Source organism: Lethenteron reissneri, chromosome 32 (assembly GCF_015708825.2).
Source record: "Lethenteron reissneri isolate LAM-NWPU_2019-01 chromosome 32, ASM1570882v1, whole genome shotgun sequence".
Lineage (NCBI taxonomy): Eukaryota > Metazoa > Chordata > Hyperoartia > Petromyzontiformes > Petromyzontidae > Lethenteron > Lethenteron reissneri.
Window position 1 is genome coordinate 10,604,476 of NC_083810.1, and position 14,583 is coordinate 10,619,058.

General features: G+C 52.1%; 1 protein-coding gene across 1 annotated transcript in view; it reads left to right on the top strand.

Moving 5' to 3' along the window:
- Positions 1 to 2,083: 2,083 nt before the first annotated feature.
- LOC133350016 (inositol polyphosphate-4-phosphatase type I A-like) overlaps positions 2,084 to 14,583 on the top strand; it is a 48,325-nt gene continuing 35,825 nt past the window's right edge. Inside the window, exons 1-2 of the mRNA XM_061563967.1 lie at positions 2,084 to 2,152; positions 6,469 to 6,774. Coding sequence (XP_061419951.1) covers positions 6,594 to 6,774 — 181 coding nt within the window. The 5' untranslated portion in view covers positions 2,084 to 2,152; positions 6,469 to 6,593. The remainder of the gene's footprint in view (positions 2,153 to 6,468; positions 6,775 to 14,583) is intronic.

Here is a 14,583-nt window from a genome sequence, read left to right on the forward strand (position 1 = left end):
CTGTGCCCATTACTCCCCAGAGATTAACGTTTACTCTCGCGATTTCTACCCAACGTGAATGTATTCACTCAGTACCCACCCGCAAGGGTCAACCGGGGCACTTGTCACAATTCACCTCCGCAGAGATTTGATGGATTGCCAAATTTTGGGATGGCGATTTGATTAAAGAAGAAGTATTTTATTCGTCTTCCGTTTACTGTAGCTGCGTTTTTTTTCCTTCGTACATTATTTTTTTTGTGGGATCCTGCCGTGGTGTAATGGGGTTAGCCACACCGGGCTTGGAGTTCAGAGGTCACAAGTTCAATTCATTTGAAAACAATACAAATTCAAATGAGATTTATATGCAGTATATAAAGAGGCTGAACAATCTCATCCGCACCTCCGTGTCCACCCAGCGCACCACCTCTTCCAAGATGTCTGGTCTAGCATAGAGCAGTAGGCCAAATACTCCCTGGATCCCTTTCATTCAACAGTGGGACAAGCAAAGCAATTGCACAGCTGGCGAATTTCCCTTTACCAAGGAGAGTTTTGTTCATGATATGAACGTGACATTTTCTTGAGTTGTAAATGCTGTCGACGATCCTCACTTGTATGAATCCACGCATGTGTCTTGCTCTTAAGAATTTAATTTGAAATGATGAACTGCTTCATTGTTACATGCCTAACCAGCCAGGATGCTTTCCGCCTTACGGCAAAGATTAAATGTTCTTGTTCCAACACGTCAAAAACAGAATAGGTCAAATCGTCTGAGAAAGTTAGTTGAGTAAGGCTTTTCTCAGTAAATAAAGAATTAAGTTAAACAGGCATTAACGCTGTTAATACCTCCTATAATCACCCAGGAATGTCTGTTCTTAATGCTCGTGACGTCACTCCACATGAGCCCCCCCCCCCGCGTGACGTCACTCCACATGAGGCCCACTCCCCCTCATTAATATTCATGAGTGGGTGGATTTTTACACTAATGCAGGTCAAGCTGAATAAAATAATTTATGGCGCATGAGCAGGTGACGTCCTTCACATGGACCTTCCCCCCCCCCCCCATTATTACCGACTATAATGAGCCGAGAGTGTCTGTGTGCAACGCTCGTGACGTCACTCCACGTCGAACAGCCCCCCTCATTAATAATCATGAACAGGTTACGTCCTCCACATGGACCCCCCCCTCATTAATAATCATGAGCAGGTGACGTCACTCCACATCGAACAGCCCCCCTCATTAATAATCATAAGGTGACGTCCTCCAAACGGACACCCCCTCAATTCATAATAATTAGCGGCTGACGTCACTCCACATGGGGGGCGAGGCGCCTCCTCCCCCCTCCTCGGCGTCAACTTACAACCCTCACTACAAAGGCAGAACCCTCACGTCATCACGCGATCTCCGTAACGCTGTTGAGACATCAAAGTAAAAAGGACGTCGTGATGAACAAGGGATTATAACTTTTACATGAAATAGGTCTGTGTCACCGCGCCCTTACAAATTGCACACGCATTGATGCAATGAACATCACGTCGCGGTCTGATTTTCGCTTGCAAGTTTCAGATTTACTGCAATACACCCGTCTTTGGACTGGCAAAAGGCGAGTAAATATGAGTTATGTAATTTTAAGGAGCCGTCACAAGAGGTGGTAAATGCATCTTAAGCTCATGCCGCACGTTTATGCGCACTGAATTGCGTGTAAAGTATTCACATGCACACTTGTACATATCAGCCTATAACCAAGTCACCAGGAATCTGCCCAGTCTTGTCAGATCGCGTAAACTAAGCAGGTTTGACCCCAAGTAGCACATGGATGGGCAACAGCCACCACACACAAAGAGAGCCAAAGTGTTACAAAGGGTTACGTTTTGGGCAGCAGAGAAAGCATCCGTTGCTGCGTTGTCCATCTATGCTGCCCGCCTTCACCAGCCCGCACCGTCGAACGCGGTGAAGCTCGATTGAAATAACCCCCGCGGCATTGACGGCGTGAAGGAAGGCCCGCATCCAGCAGTGGATTGACATAGGGGGCTGAACATGTACGGTGAACATTTTCCGGCTCCACGACTGGTGGCGGCGGGCTCCTAATGCCTCTGTGCTTTGTTCTCAGGGTTCACGCGGATACATCTGACTTCACCGTGAGGGCATGACCCCGGAGGAACAGCCAGAGTCACTGTGAGTTCTCTCCAAAGCAGCGATCGGAAACCTTTACCTTACCGAGGGCCGAATGGGACTTTGACCTTTTGGCGGAGTGACGCATGAACACACACCTGAGCGCTATTTAAGAATCACGTGAACAAATTATTCGGGCTCGCTTTTACGGAGTGCGCCAAATCTAGAAACACAGTATCGACAGGTTGAAAATCTGTCCCTCTAGTACCCGATTAGTGTGGCTAAGATGCTTTGCTGTGACAGGTAAAATTTGGGCCATTTTGTAAGTGGCACACCTCATTTGAATTTATGGGGAGAGACAGTCATGGGCAGAGTTGAACAGAATGGTGTAGAGCCTGGACCTGAATAGGGCCAGGTAGCCGACAGCACGCGTGGCTTGGAGAAGACCACAGCAGAGGCGAATGAGCGACCTCTCACTGAGCGAAGGCTGACCGAGGGCTTCAACAGAAAGCCTTTGGTTGATTGAGCAGAGAATGCATGGAGGAGGGACTGAGAGCGAGATGAAAGAGGGAGAGGTGGCCAGGGGCGTTTGAACAGCAGACGCGGCCAAATGGACGACCGTAGACGAGTAGATGAAAGAATGTGGAGAAATTGCATTTGATTGTAACATTCCCCAAATATAATAATTCCTTGACAATGTAATGGTAATAACGTGCGCACAGGATGACGCATCACAGCTTGACGTGGCGCGCACCATTGACGTGGTGTTGCACAACGGAGACGTGCAGCATGTGTCTGCCAAGCTTGTGTGACTTGGACAGGTCAGAGCATCCAATTACATCGCATAGCACTCACTGTTCAGCAATGTCGTTCAGGCCATTGTGAGACTTTGGCTGTGGGCATTCGATAACAGTGTGATAGATTTTTTTTTTTTTACGGCTCTGGCTGATGCATGGGTGGTGTGTGACTGCCAAATAATTACAGTGTTTGGAAGCAAAGTCGTGTGATGATTTGTAGCTCCTAGTCTGTAATCTCCACGGATATGGTTGAACAAAGTCCAGGATTCACCTGTCAGGGACAAAAGATGCATCCCTTCCCTGTTGCGCTGGGCTGTGTCCCCAACGCATAGTGCCACACTGAATCTGTGTGTCTGAGCTTTTGTGATAATCTCCCACTGTAATGCATCATTAACGGGGTAACGTGCACGCGATTGTGCCGATAAGCACTGTACGGATTTGGATGCACATTCCAGGATACTGTGTACGTACTGTGCTGCACGCCTAACCAGCTCCATTGCCCATGATCAAATCGCCCGCAAATGTGCTCATTCTCGTCAGATCGCGGAAGCTAAGCAGGTTTGAGCCTCGATGGCACATAAGGTTGCCCCCCCCCATAGTGCCGCAGGCTACACGATGGGCAGCAGAGGGCAGTGAAGAAAATTGATTGTTGTGCTGTACTTATATGCTGCCCCGCCTTCACCAACCTGTGCAGCGAGGTGATGAAGTATGTTCAAATAAATCCCATTACTCTGCAAAGTGTGGGGAAGCCCTCATATTAGCATTGGATTTTCAAAGGGCTGTACAAACACATGGAGAGCTCACGAGAACAGAAGTGATGCTCTGCAAGGGAGATGTGCGGCATGATGTGTTGTGTTCCAAACTAAAAATGGCTGCAAACAGTCAACTGAAAGGATTTTTCCAGAAGGCACCGTCAAAATACTTTGCGCTGCCATCCGTTCTCCGATACATTTGGTTGTAGTTGTTGAGTTGTAGTACTGTCCTGCAAAATGTTTCTATATATTCCTCATTTCATGACATTGTGTCGGTAGCAAACTGGGAATAAAATAAAGTGGAAAGACCAATAAGATAAACTAAAAAAATAGGTGCAAAATAAATCGATGGAAGCAAAACGAGATGCAAAACAGTGCAATGATTTGTTTATTTTCAGCATTATCACTATTAAAAGTTTCCTATGTATAGATTGTTTCCTTTCTGTAACCTTCAAATCCCTTCGTAAGAATACATAAAAATGTTTATTCTCAGAGAAATAATTTTGGTAAGTCGTGTTCAATGGAATGAAAGAGTGTGTGTTCTTCTATAGGTTTTATCGCACAGCACACAGTTTGCACTGGTGATGAATTTTGATTGATTCTCACCTCCGTCCTTTGTGCGGATGAACATACAATATTTCTAACGAGATAAAAAATATATACAGTAACCCTTGTTTTAATTCGACACATATGGGGTTCTGGCCTTGCAGAATTATCCAATATTCCGAATTATGTGCAATGGTACTCCCCAGTGACTCCTGCCCAAATAATTTATTTTCTCCCGGCTTTTCTTGATGTCGTAAAAGGTGCTTGATTTTCACACACCATACGCACTGACACACCTGCATTAATTCCAGACTAAGGGATTTATGCTTCAGTCCCTTTCAACTACTTCTCTATGTAGGTGTAGACGACATTTCTGAGAGGGTTGGCTTGCACAGAGTGCATCAACAAGGTAAAGTCCATAAACAAGGTAAAGTCCAAAGCAACGGGTCTGCACTGACGCTCACCACGCGCGCTGCCACGAGACTGAGTCACTGTTTTGGTTGTGGCACGTGGCATCGCTCCACGCGTATGCCGAAATTTGATCATTCAGCATGGCAATTCGGCTCGTGGCGAATTACTAAAACTGTATATATGCCGCAAACGCAGCCGTGCCGAATTATCCACAATTACGAATTGTCAAGTACCAAAATGACGAGGTTTTACTGTCCATTTGAATTAAAGCGTGATACAATGTAAAAATGTGCAACAACAAAAATCCAACACTGCAACGTAGCAGCATTAGGTTGTACCACGGTGTCGCTCGCTTTCCCATGTTTCCCTGCTGTGACGCTCCCTCCCCAAATGTTTATTTTCCTCCCGTATTTCTAAATCGTCGTGAGATGCGATTGCATTTAGTTGCTATTTTAATTGTAAATGGTTGATATAATCAACTAGTTTTTTTGCCCATCCAAGGAAGGGTGTATATTATAGTAAATCTGAAATATTCAAGCGAAAAATTGTTCAGCTCATGATTATTGGGGAGGAGTTCGGCATGTGGAGTGACGTCATCCGCTCATGGTTATTGTGGAGGGGTGCGGCATGTGAAGTGTGTAATGAAGGGGGGGGGGGGGCTCATTTGCAGTGACTTTACGCACGGATGTAGCACTGTGCTGCTTAGATATTTTTTTTAGCGTCACTTTCTGTGAAGCGACTTTGCGCAATTAATTATTGAATTCAGCTCGAACTTCTGAGTGAGTGTAAAATCCACCCACTCATGAATATTAATGAGGGGCGTGGGCCTCATGTGGAGTGACATCACGCGTGGGACAGACAGACATTTCTGGGTGATTATAGCAGGTAATTTTTTTCAAGGGGTCGCAATGGTGGCGAGATGTTAACTACCTCGCCTGGTATGCAGGAAGTCGTGGGTTAGATCCTGATGCATGCTGTATATGTGGAGATTGTTTCTCTCTCATCATCATCACGGTGGCTAGGAGATGTTAACTACCTCGCCTGGTATACAGGAGGTTGTGGGTTCGACCCGAACCCTGACGTCTGTTGTATATTTGGAGTTTGCGTGTGTCTCTCTCTCTCCCCGTGCTTGCGTGGAATTTCTGTGGGTTCTCAGGTTTCCCTCCCCACATTAAGAATCAACGCGCGTTCAGAGTATTTGGCTGCTATAAGTTTCCACACGATAAGCCACTTCGTTGAGCTATCATTTGTGGCCAGGTCGCTCAGTTGGTCTTACCTGGTAAAGGAAAATTAGTTCATAGTTTCATTGATACTAAATATGCAACCGCTAGATTTTCCATTCGCTTGTACAGTGCACATAGTCCTCTAAACAATTGCATGTATTTTTGCCAGTATCAAAGAATGAAAAAACAAGAATAGGTTTCACCCTTTCTGGCAATAAATCAGGAGGTGTTTCGATGTTCAAACGCCAAATATAAACATTTTGCAAGGAATCATGTCTGCATTAACCACACGTAGTTTTGGTGAACGTGCAAACACACATGCTCTGATAATATACTTGCATATTTGAAATGGATTGGCCTATACCAGAGACAGCCTTCTTTATTTTCAAATACAAAGCAAGTATATTATCAGCGCATGTTTTTTTGCATGTTCACCACAAGTAGCGTGTGCCGTTAATGCAGACTTGATTCCTTGCAACAGGGTTCTATTTTGGTGTTTTGAACATCTTAACCACCTCCTGTTTTATCGCCATAAAGGGTAAAAACCTATTCTTATTTTGTCATACACACAGTCGTCTGTTTACAATGTCTCCTCCTCCCTCCCCCTCCGTTGACACGAGCGTTCCCTTCCTGCCCCCTCTACCCGCTAGCCCCTAAAGGTCGACGGACGTGCGGGCGGTCATTCTCGTGACGTTCAGGCCGCCGCCGGCAGCGGCCGGGCGACCCGCCTCGGCCCCCCTCCCCACTCCGGCTGCCCGCAGCAGCGGCCCCCTGCATGGCGGGGGAAGGATCGCAGGGTGGTGGTGGTGGTGGCGGCAGTGGCCTCGGTGGGGGGTGGGAGGAGGTTGGGCTGGGGGCGGCCGCTCCCCTCCGGAGGTCCCCCGTGGGCCGGTCCTCCCTACTGCGGGCGGCCACGGTCGATGTGGCAAGCGAGGCGCGCGGGCTGCCTCTAACGCGTGAGTTGGTACACGCGCAACGCGCACCGCGCACGTACACACACGCACGTACACACACGCACGTGCACAAGGGCAAACACACGCACGTACACACACACACGTACACACACGCGTGCACAAGGACACGCACGTACACGCACGCACGTACACACACGCGTGCACATGGACACACACGCATGTACACACGCGGACACACGCAAGTACACACGCAAGTACACACACGTAACGCGCACGTACACACGCACACACGCGCACGTACACACACGCGTGCACACGGACATGCACACACACCCGAACACACGCACACACAAGGGCAATCATCCCCCCCCCCCAGTGTAGCATTTACAGACTGTTCGGGAAAGTGCTGGTATATATGTAAGTTGAGTGGCCAGGATCACATCCGGCCACCTTTGTTTCCCCGGTGATAATGCCGGCACACTACACTAGCTCTTCATTTAACGCTGGGTCTATCTACGTGGGGAGTGCCAAGACCGATTATTCTGCCTGGGTGAACGGATCATGGCGATCAGCAATTGCACTACCCACACGCCTCACTGCACACACCCAAACCACACACACGGTATTCTTGCTTTTTGCGTTTTGCTTTTTTAGTTCTCCATTCCCCCGCACCTCCGATTATCACGGTTGGCTACGTACGGTGTGACAGAAGTTCGACACACGTATTTACACACATGTGCACATAGCGTAGGGCTAAAGCCTTCCTCAAAGTTTTTCCTTGAAGTGAAAATAAATCTCGCCCACACGTGGTCTGAGAAGCGGCGATGGTAAAATGTCAGGCTATGCAGATGAGTTTTAAAAGAGTGGTATTTTTTCTGTTTTGCTTTAAGGAAATGTTTTTATGCATGCACACCACGTACCAGCACACTTGGCTATTATGATAGTCTGCTATTCTTGTTTCCAGCGAAGCCATTCAATACTTAGCATTTGAATTGGTTTCGTGTCACTATTCCATCGGCGTCCGGCACCCGTGGCTTATGTGTGTTACTGTACCGCTGTGCATGCTTGTAAACACTGTACGTTGAATATCAATGATTAGAACGCCAATCTTTGGCCAGCAGCCTCTTTGTCCAACGGGGAATTTCCCATCAAACTCCGGATGGGTCTTCGTACTGTTCACACATTTCAAAAAGCCACCCTGTTGGTTTGCGACGTTCGTCGTCGCGACGCGGCACCGTTACATTTGTAATGCGGGCGCGGGCGACCTCCCGGATGTGACGTCACGGAGAGGTGGAGTTAGGTGACGTGGGAGGAAAGGTTAAGGTTCTTAAGGGAGGAGACCGGAAGAGGAAGGCAGAACGAGTGGGACTGGACCAGAGTAAGGCCACGTGGGCAAAGCCAAGGGGTGGCAGCGGCGGCCAGCGGTGGCCAGCTAAGGGAGCAGCCAGCGGAGCTGCGAGAGAAGACAGCGGTGGGGCGGCTGGAGAGAAGGCGGACGAGGAGCTGCGGGGAACACAGCCGGCGAGGCTGTGTGTGAGGGAGAGGCTACGAGAGCGACGAGAGGAGAGAGAGGCTGAGAGAACGACGAGGGGAGAAACTGCAGGAGAGCAGTATCAGTGTCAGTATAGAGTCTTATAGAAGGACAGCCGTGCGGGTTAAGAGAGAAGGACCGAATAAAGGACACCAAGCCAGACATCGTGGTCGAGTCCTTTATTACATTGGTGTCGGAAGTGCAACGGCATGTCGAAACAAGTGAGAAAGAAAAATGTTCCAGCGCCGGCATCGGCTTCTTCGTCCGAAGACGAAGACTTCCCTCCAAACATGGATCCTGCCAGGGTGGTGGAGGAGAGCCCTGCTGAAACGAGTGCGGGGACGGGAGTGGAAGATGTAGCCACAGTGTCAGGGCCGCCGACACCATCAGACGCTGATCGGCGATGGCTGCAGGTGGCTGAGCAACTGGAGACTCTCAAGGACGCCCTGGGCCAATTGTGTCATCTCGTCACCCCAAGCACGGCGACGGAGAGAGCGGAGAGTGCTCCACAGGCCGCCACGGGTTCTTCACTCCCGGCGCCATGGGCCACGCGGCAGGAGGCCGCCATCTTGCGCGTGCCGCGGCGGGAATCCGCCATCTTGACCACGCCGCGATTCGACGCCATTTTGAATTTGCCTCCGGAGGAACCATCGGCGGAGGGCGGAGTGAAGCGAAGTCGGAGTCGCCATCTCACCACGGTCAAGGAATTCGCCATTGGGGGCGACTGGAGCGCTTTCGCCTGCAGATTTTTAGCGGCGGTCCGTTCTGCGAGATGGACCGATGCTGAGGCCTTGGAAGTGTTGCCGACTCTTCTGGACGACGAATCTGTTCGTTTTTTTCGCTCCATTAAGGCCGAGAAGAAGAGGACATTATATGGAGTTTTTCAAGAAATGGCCGACGCCTACGAGCCACCTGACGACGCGCATCGGCGATTCGCTCAACGACAACGAGCGCCCGAGGAGTCGCCTGTGGCGTACAGGGGTGCAGTGCTTGATTTGGCTATGGCCGCGTATCCAGATACAACACCTGACCTGCTCGAGCCTCTCATCTTGGGCAAGATGCTCGAGCTGTCGCGGGATCTTGGGATTCCCATGCCGGTGTGCGGGCATGAGAAGCTCACCTCCCGGGCGGCGGCGAAATGTCTGGATGCACAATTCAACCTACGACGATGGAAACAGGTCACGGCGTGGACAGGGGGGCCCGTCGCGGAGGGTGGCGCTCTGGGTTGGGACCCTACGAAGTCGGTATACGTGCCGGATGAGCGGGGCCCTCAGGAGCTGACGGCCGCCTCGGTGCCATGGTCAGGCCGCGGTGGACCGGCCTCTCGTGCTGCACCGCCGATACGCGGGCGGCGCGATGCAAGGCCTGCGCTTCGGCGCAACGACGCCGATTGCTTCCGCTGCGGACGGAAGGGCCACTACGCGAAGGACTGCTGGGCCCGCATCCCGGGTCCGCCACAACAGGAGGCCTCATTACCGGCCAAGCCGCCCAAGGATCCACCGAAACAGGCAAGTCGGCACGCACCAGACACCCGGCAAGGCTTTACACCTCACCCATCACCTTCGTTGTGCGGTCATAGTGTTGTTGTTAAAGAGGGACCTTCGACGGGGCCTTGTCGCTCTGTGACGCAGTGGCGCAAATTGGCACGGAGGGTTGTTGCGGCCGCTACGGGTTCGTCCACCGTGCCGGGGTCTATACAAGGGGTGGACGTGCGCATTTTGGTCGATTCCGGGGCGTCCGCGACTATTATTTCGGATGTCATTTTTCATCTGTTAGGCATCCCACCCGGGGCCGTGCGTCCGGTTTACGGGTCGTGCGTCGCTGCGAACGGGGGTAGTATGGGCATCGTGGGCCAGGTGGACGCTAAAATATCTATTGGGGATGTGTCGGCCTCGGGCGTTGTGTTGATTTCAAGATCCTTGGCAGTTCCCTGTTTATTGGGCACTGATTTTCTGGCTAAGATGCCTATTTTGATCAAAATTAATGAGAATTGTATTGAACTGCCGGGTGGCCGTCAAATTTCGTTTCTGCCGTCGCCCTGGGGGCGACCTGCTTCGGCCGTACAAGTGCAGGCGCTATCCGTGGCATCTGTTGATATTCCACCTGGTTCACAGATGCTTATTCCCCTGCGGTATCGGAAGCCCCTGCCTGGTCGGCTGGGAGCGGTTGGGATCTTGTTGTCACCTTCAGCCTCGATAACGGCCGGATCGGCGCTGGTCGGAGCGCAGACCATCGTCCGGCCAGACCAATTACCGTTTTTGCAGGTGCTCAATGCGGGTACGGAAAATGTCTGTGTCCCAGCCGGCACGGTTGTGGCACATGCCACCACGGCATTTACGGCTCACGATTGTTCGCATAGCCAGGGAGTGGTTGCTGGTGTTTCCGAGCCTGTGGCTTCGGATGACCGCTGGATTGCTAGCTTATGTGACGGAAATTCTTCCCTGTCTGTGGATCAACGGGGTGCGCTTCATAAATTGTTATTGACGTATTCCGATGTGTTTAGCTCCAATGATTTGGATTTGGGACGCACCTCATTGCTTCACCATCACATTGCTACAGGCGACGCTGCCCCTATTCGGTTGAATTCGCACCGAATGAGTCCGGCCGAGCGGGAACACGTTCGGGGGGCAGTGGAGGATATGTTGGCTGCGGATATTATATCGCCGTCGAACAGCCCATGGGGCGCGCCTGTGGTTTTGGTTAAGAAAAAGGATGGCAAATTGCGATTCTGTGTTGACTTTCGAAAATTGAATAAGATATCGGTGGCAGATGCGTATCCCCTGCCGCGTATGGACGACTCCCTCGACGCATTGTCGGGGGCTAAGTATTTCTCTACACTGGACCTCTCTTCGGGATTTTGGCAGCTTCCCCTTGACGAGCCCTCACGGGAGAAGACCGCATTCCGTACGCCGCAGGGGTTGTTTCAATTTAACTGCCTTCCGATGGGGCTGAATGCGGCCCCTGCCACATTTCAAAGGCTCATGGAACTCGTTTTGACGGGGTTGCAGTGGGAGACATGTCTCATATATTTGGACGATATCATCGTCTTCAGCCGCACATTTGATGAACATTTAAGGCGGCTGGAGACGGTGTTCGCGAGGATGCGCTCCGCGAACTTGAAATTTAAACCAAAGAAATGTCACCTACTGCAACGGTCCGTCCGTTATTTGGGGCACATCGTGAGTGCTGAGGGGGTGTCTACGGACCCGGAAAAAACGGCGTGCGTCCGAGATTGGCCGACTCCGGTCACCGTGGGGGATGTACGTCGCTTTCTGGGATTTGCCTCGTATTATCGAAGATTTGTACCGAATTTTGCGACCATCGCGAGGCCCTTGCACCTCCTTACGGGTAAGGGACGTAAGTTTGCGTGGGGACCGCCGGAAGAGGCGGCCTTTCAGAGTCTGCGTAATCTGTTGGCTACCGCCCCAACATTGGATTATCCGGATTTCAATCAACCGTTCATTCTTGATACGGATGCGAGCGACACAGGTATTGGCGCGGTGTTGTCTCAGTCTAAAGGGGGCGTAGAGCGCGTCGTTGCGTATGGTAGCCGGGTCCTGTCGCCCGCGGAAACACGCTACTGTGTCACTCGCAGGGAACTCTTAGCCGTTGTTTTTTTCCTACGTCAGTTTCGACCGTACCTGTACGGCCGTTCCTTTATCGTACGTACGGATCATGCGGCCTTGCAATATGCCCTTAAAATGGATCAACCTTCCGGCCAGCTGTCGCGTTGGTTGGACACGCTGCAAGAATTTTCATTTCAAATTCACCATCGTAAAGGGGTGCGCCATGCGAACGCAGACGCACTTTCTAGGTTGCCGCAGCGCTCCCCTTGCAAATGTGCGTCGGGGACGCAGAGATGTGCGCCCAGCCTACCCCCCCCTCAGCCGGTGGTATTGGCTGTGGAGAAGTCGGATGCTACTGTGGAACCGGGGCCGACTGATGGGGTTTTGAATCTGCCACGGTCTGTTTGGATAAGGGAGCAAATGATGGATGAGTCGTTAGTGTCCTTGCGGAAGCGATCCAAAGTGGAGGTTGGGGGTCCGGTTACGGAGGGTGCGCCGGAAACCGCGGTCCGAGATGGTCTGCTTATGTGGAGGGAAAGTCTCCAGGAACACTGGCGTCTAGTGGTGCCTGCGTCCCTCCGATACGAGTTGATTAGAACTCTCCATTGTGACACGCTATTACATCTGGGTGTGCAGAAGACCTTGTTGACGTTGCAACGTCATTATTTTTGGCACGGCATGTCGACGGATGTCGTGGGGCACGTCCGCGCGTGCCCTGACTGTGCCCGGCGTAAGCCTCCTAAACATCCTTATGTGCCACCCTTACAGTCAATTCGGGTGTCTCGGGTCAATGAATTGGTGGCACTGGACATTTTGGGACCTTTCCCACCTTCGGCGAGGGGTAATAAATATTTGCTGGTCGGGGTTGAGTACCTCTCCCGTTGGCCGATGGCCTGGCCGTTGCCCGATCAATCGGCCGCGGCCATTACCGACGCCTTTTTGTTCGGATATGTTATGGACAAGGGTGCGCCGGAGAGACTCCTTACGGATCAGGGCCGAAATTTTTCTTCGAAATTATTGGCGGAAGTATGCGCGGGCCTAGGGACTAAGAAGGTCCGGACATCCCCATACCATCCGCAAACGGATGGTATGGTTGAGCGGCTAAACCGGACATTGTCTGCCATGCTGTGCCACACGGTGAGTGAGCAACAATCGGATTGGGACCTGCACATCCCGGGGGTGCTTTCGGCGTACAGGATGACTCCTCATGCGGCTACGGGTTATTCGCCATTTTACCTTATGTATGGTCGGGAAAACGTGCCGCCAATGGATGTGCAGATGGGAACCGGTGTGAGGGGACCTTGTAAACCGCTTCCTGACTACATTCGGGACACTGTTCGCCGGGTCTCGGAGGCGCGGGAGAGTGCCCGTGTGGCTACGGCCAAAGCTCAGGCCCGAAATGAGAGGTACGCACGGCGTTCCAAAGGGGAGTGCCCCTGGAAGGTTGGGGACCTGGCCTGGCTCCATTGCCCGCAGGTGCGGCCGGGTACCTCTCCCAAATTTCACAAACCTTGGCGAGGGCCTGTCCGCCTCATTGAGGTTCCTAATCCTCAGTCGGCGCGTGTTCAAATTGGTTCTCGCCGCTGGTTTGTCCACACGTCGCGCTTGAAACCGTATGTTGCTCCCCTACATGATGCATCATCTCCCAATGTTGCCTTGCCGGGGTCTGTTGCTGCCGACTCTCCCCCGCCTGCGTCCATTGATCTTGCTAGAGCGCCTGTCGTACCTGTTCCAGGCAGGCCGGCCTTGACACCGGAGGGGACGAGGCGCTCTGCTCGGAGGGTGCCTGCCAGATCTGCGGGTCCTTCGAGCCCTGCAGCCCTTCCGACCCCGCTGCAGACGCATCCGCGGGACAAGCCCAAGACTGATCCTTCAAGGACACGGGACGTTGGTGGACTTCCAACAGCGACAGGGGGATTTCACCCTGTCGCTCCTCAAACTCAATCACGTTCCCGTTCCGCGGATGGGCCGCCGACCGTCCGGGACGGGCCGGCGACCCGCACACGCTCTAAATCCCTTGTGTTTCGTTGATTGTTATGTTGTATTGTTCTTACTGTGTATTTATTGCCTGCTTCTGCTACGTTATTGATTGTTGAGTTGTGTTGATTGTTCTTACTGTTATATTGCATGCTTGGTGTCCTTTGGTGTGTTACGCTCGGGTTCGCCCGCATTACTGTTGGTGTTGTTCAGCCGAGGTCGGCTGGGTTTTTCTCCACGGGGGAGGGTGGTGTAATGCGGGCGCGGGCGACCTCCCGGATGTGACGTCACGGAGAGGTGGAGTTAGGTGACGTGGGAGGAAAGGTTAAGGTTCTTAAGGGAGGAGACCGGAAGAGGAAGGCAGAACGAGTGGGACTGGACCAGAGTAAGGCCACGTGGGCAAAGCCAAGGGGTGGCAGCGGCGGCCAGCGGTGGCCAGCTAAGGGAGCAGCCAGCGGAGCTGCGAGAGAAGACAGCGGTGGGGCGGCTGGAGAGAAGGCGGACGAGGAGCTGCGGGGAACACAGCCGGCGAGGCTGTGTGTGAGGGAGAGGCTACGAGAGCGACGAGAGGAGAGAGAGGCTGAGAGAACGACGAGGGGAGAAACTGCAGGAGAGCAGTATCAGTGTCAGTATAGAGTCTTATAGAAGGACAGCCGTGCGGGTTAAGAGAGAAGGACCGAATAAAGGACACCAAGCCAGACATCGTGGTCGAGTCCTTTATTACACATTGAACGGGCGGCGCAGTGGCGCAGTGGGATCGCGTCAACTCGCAATTTG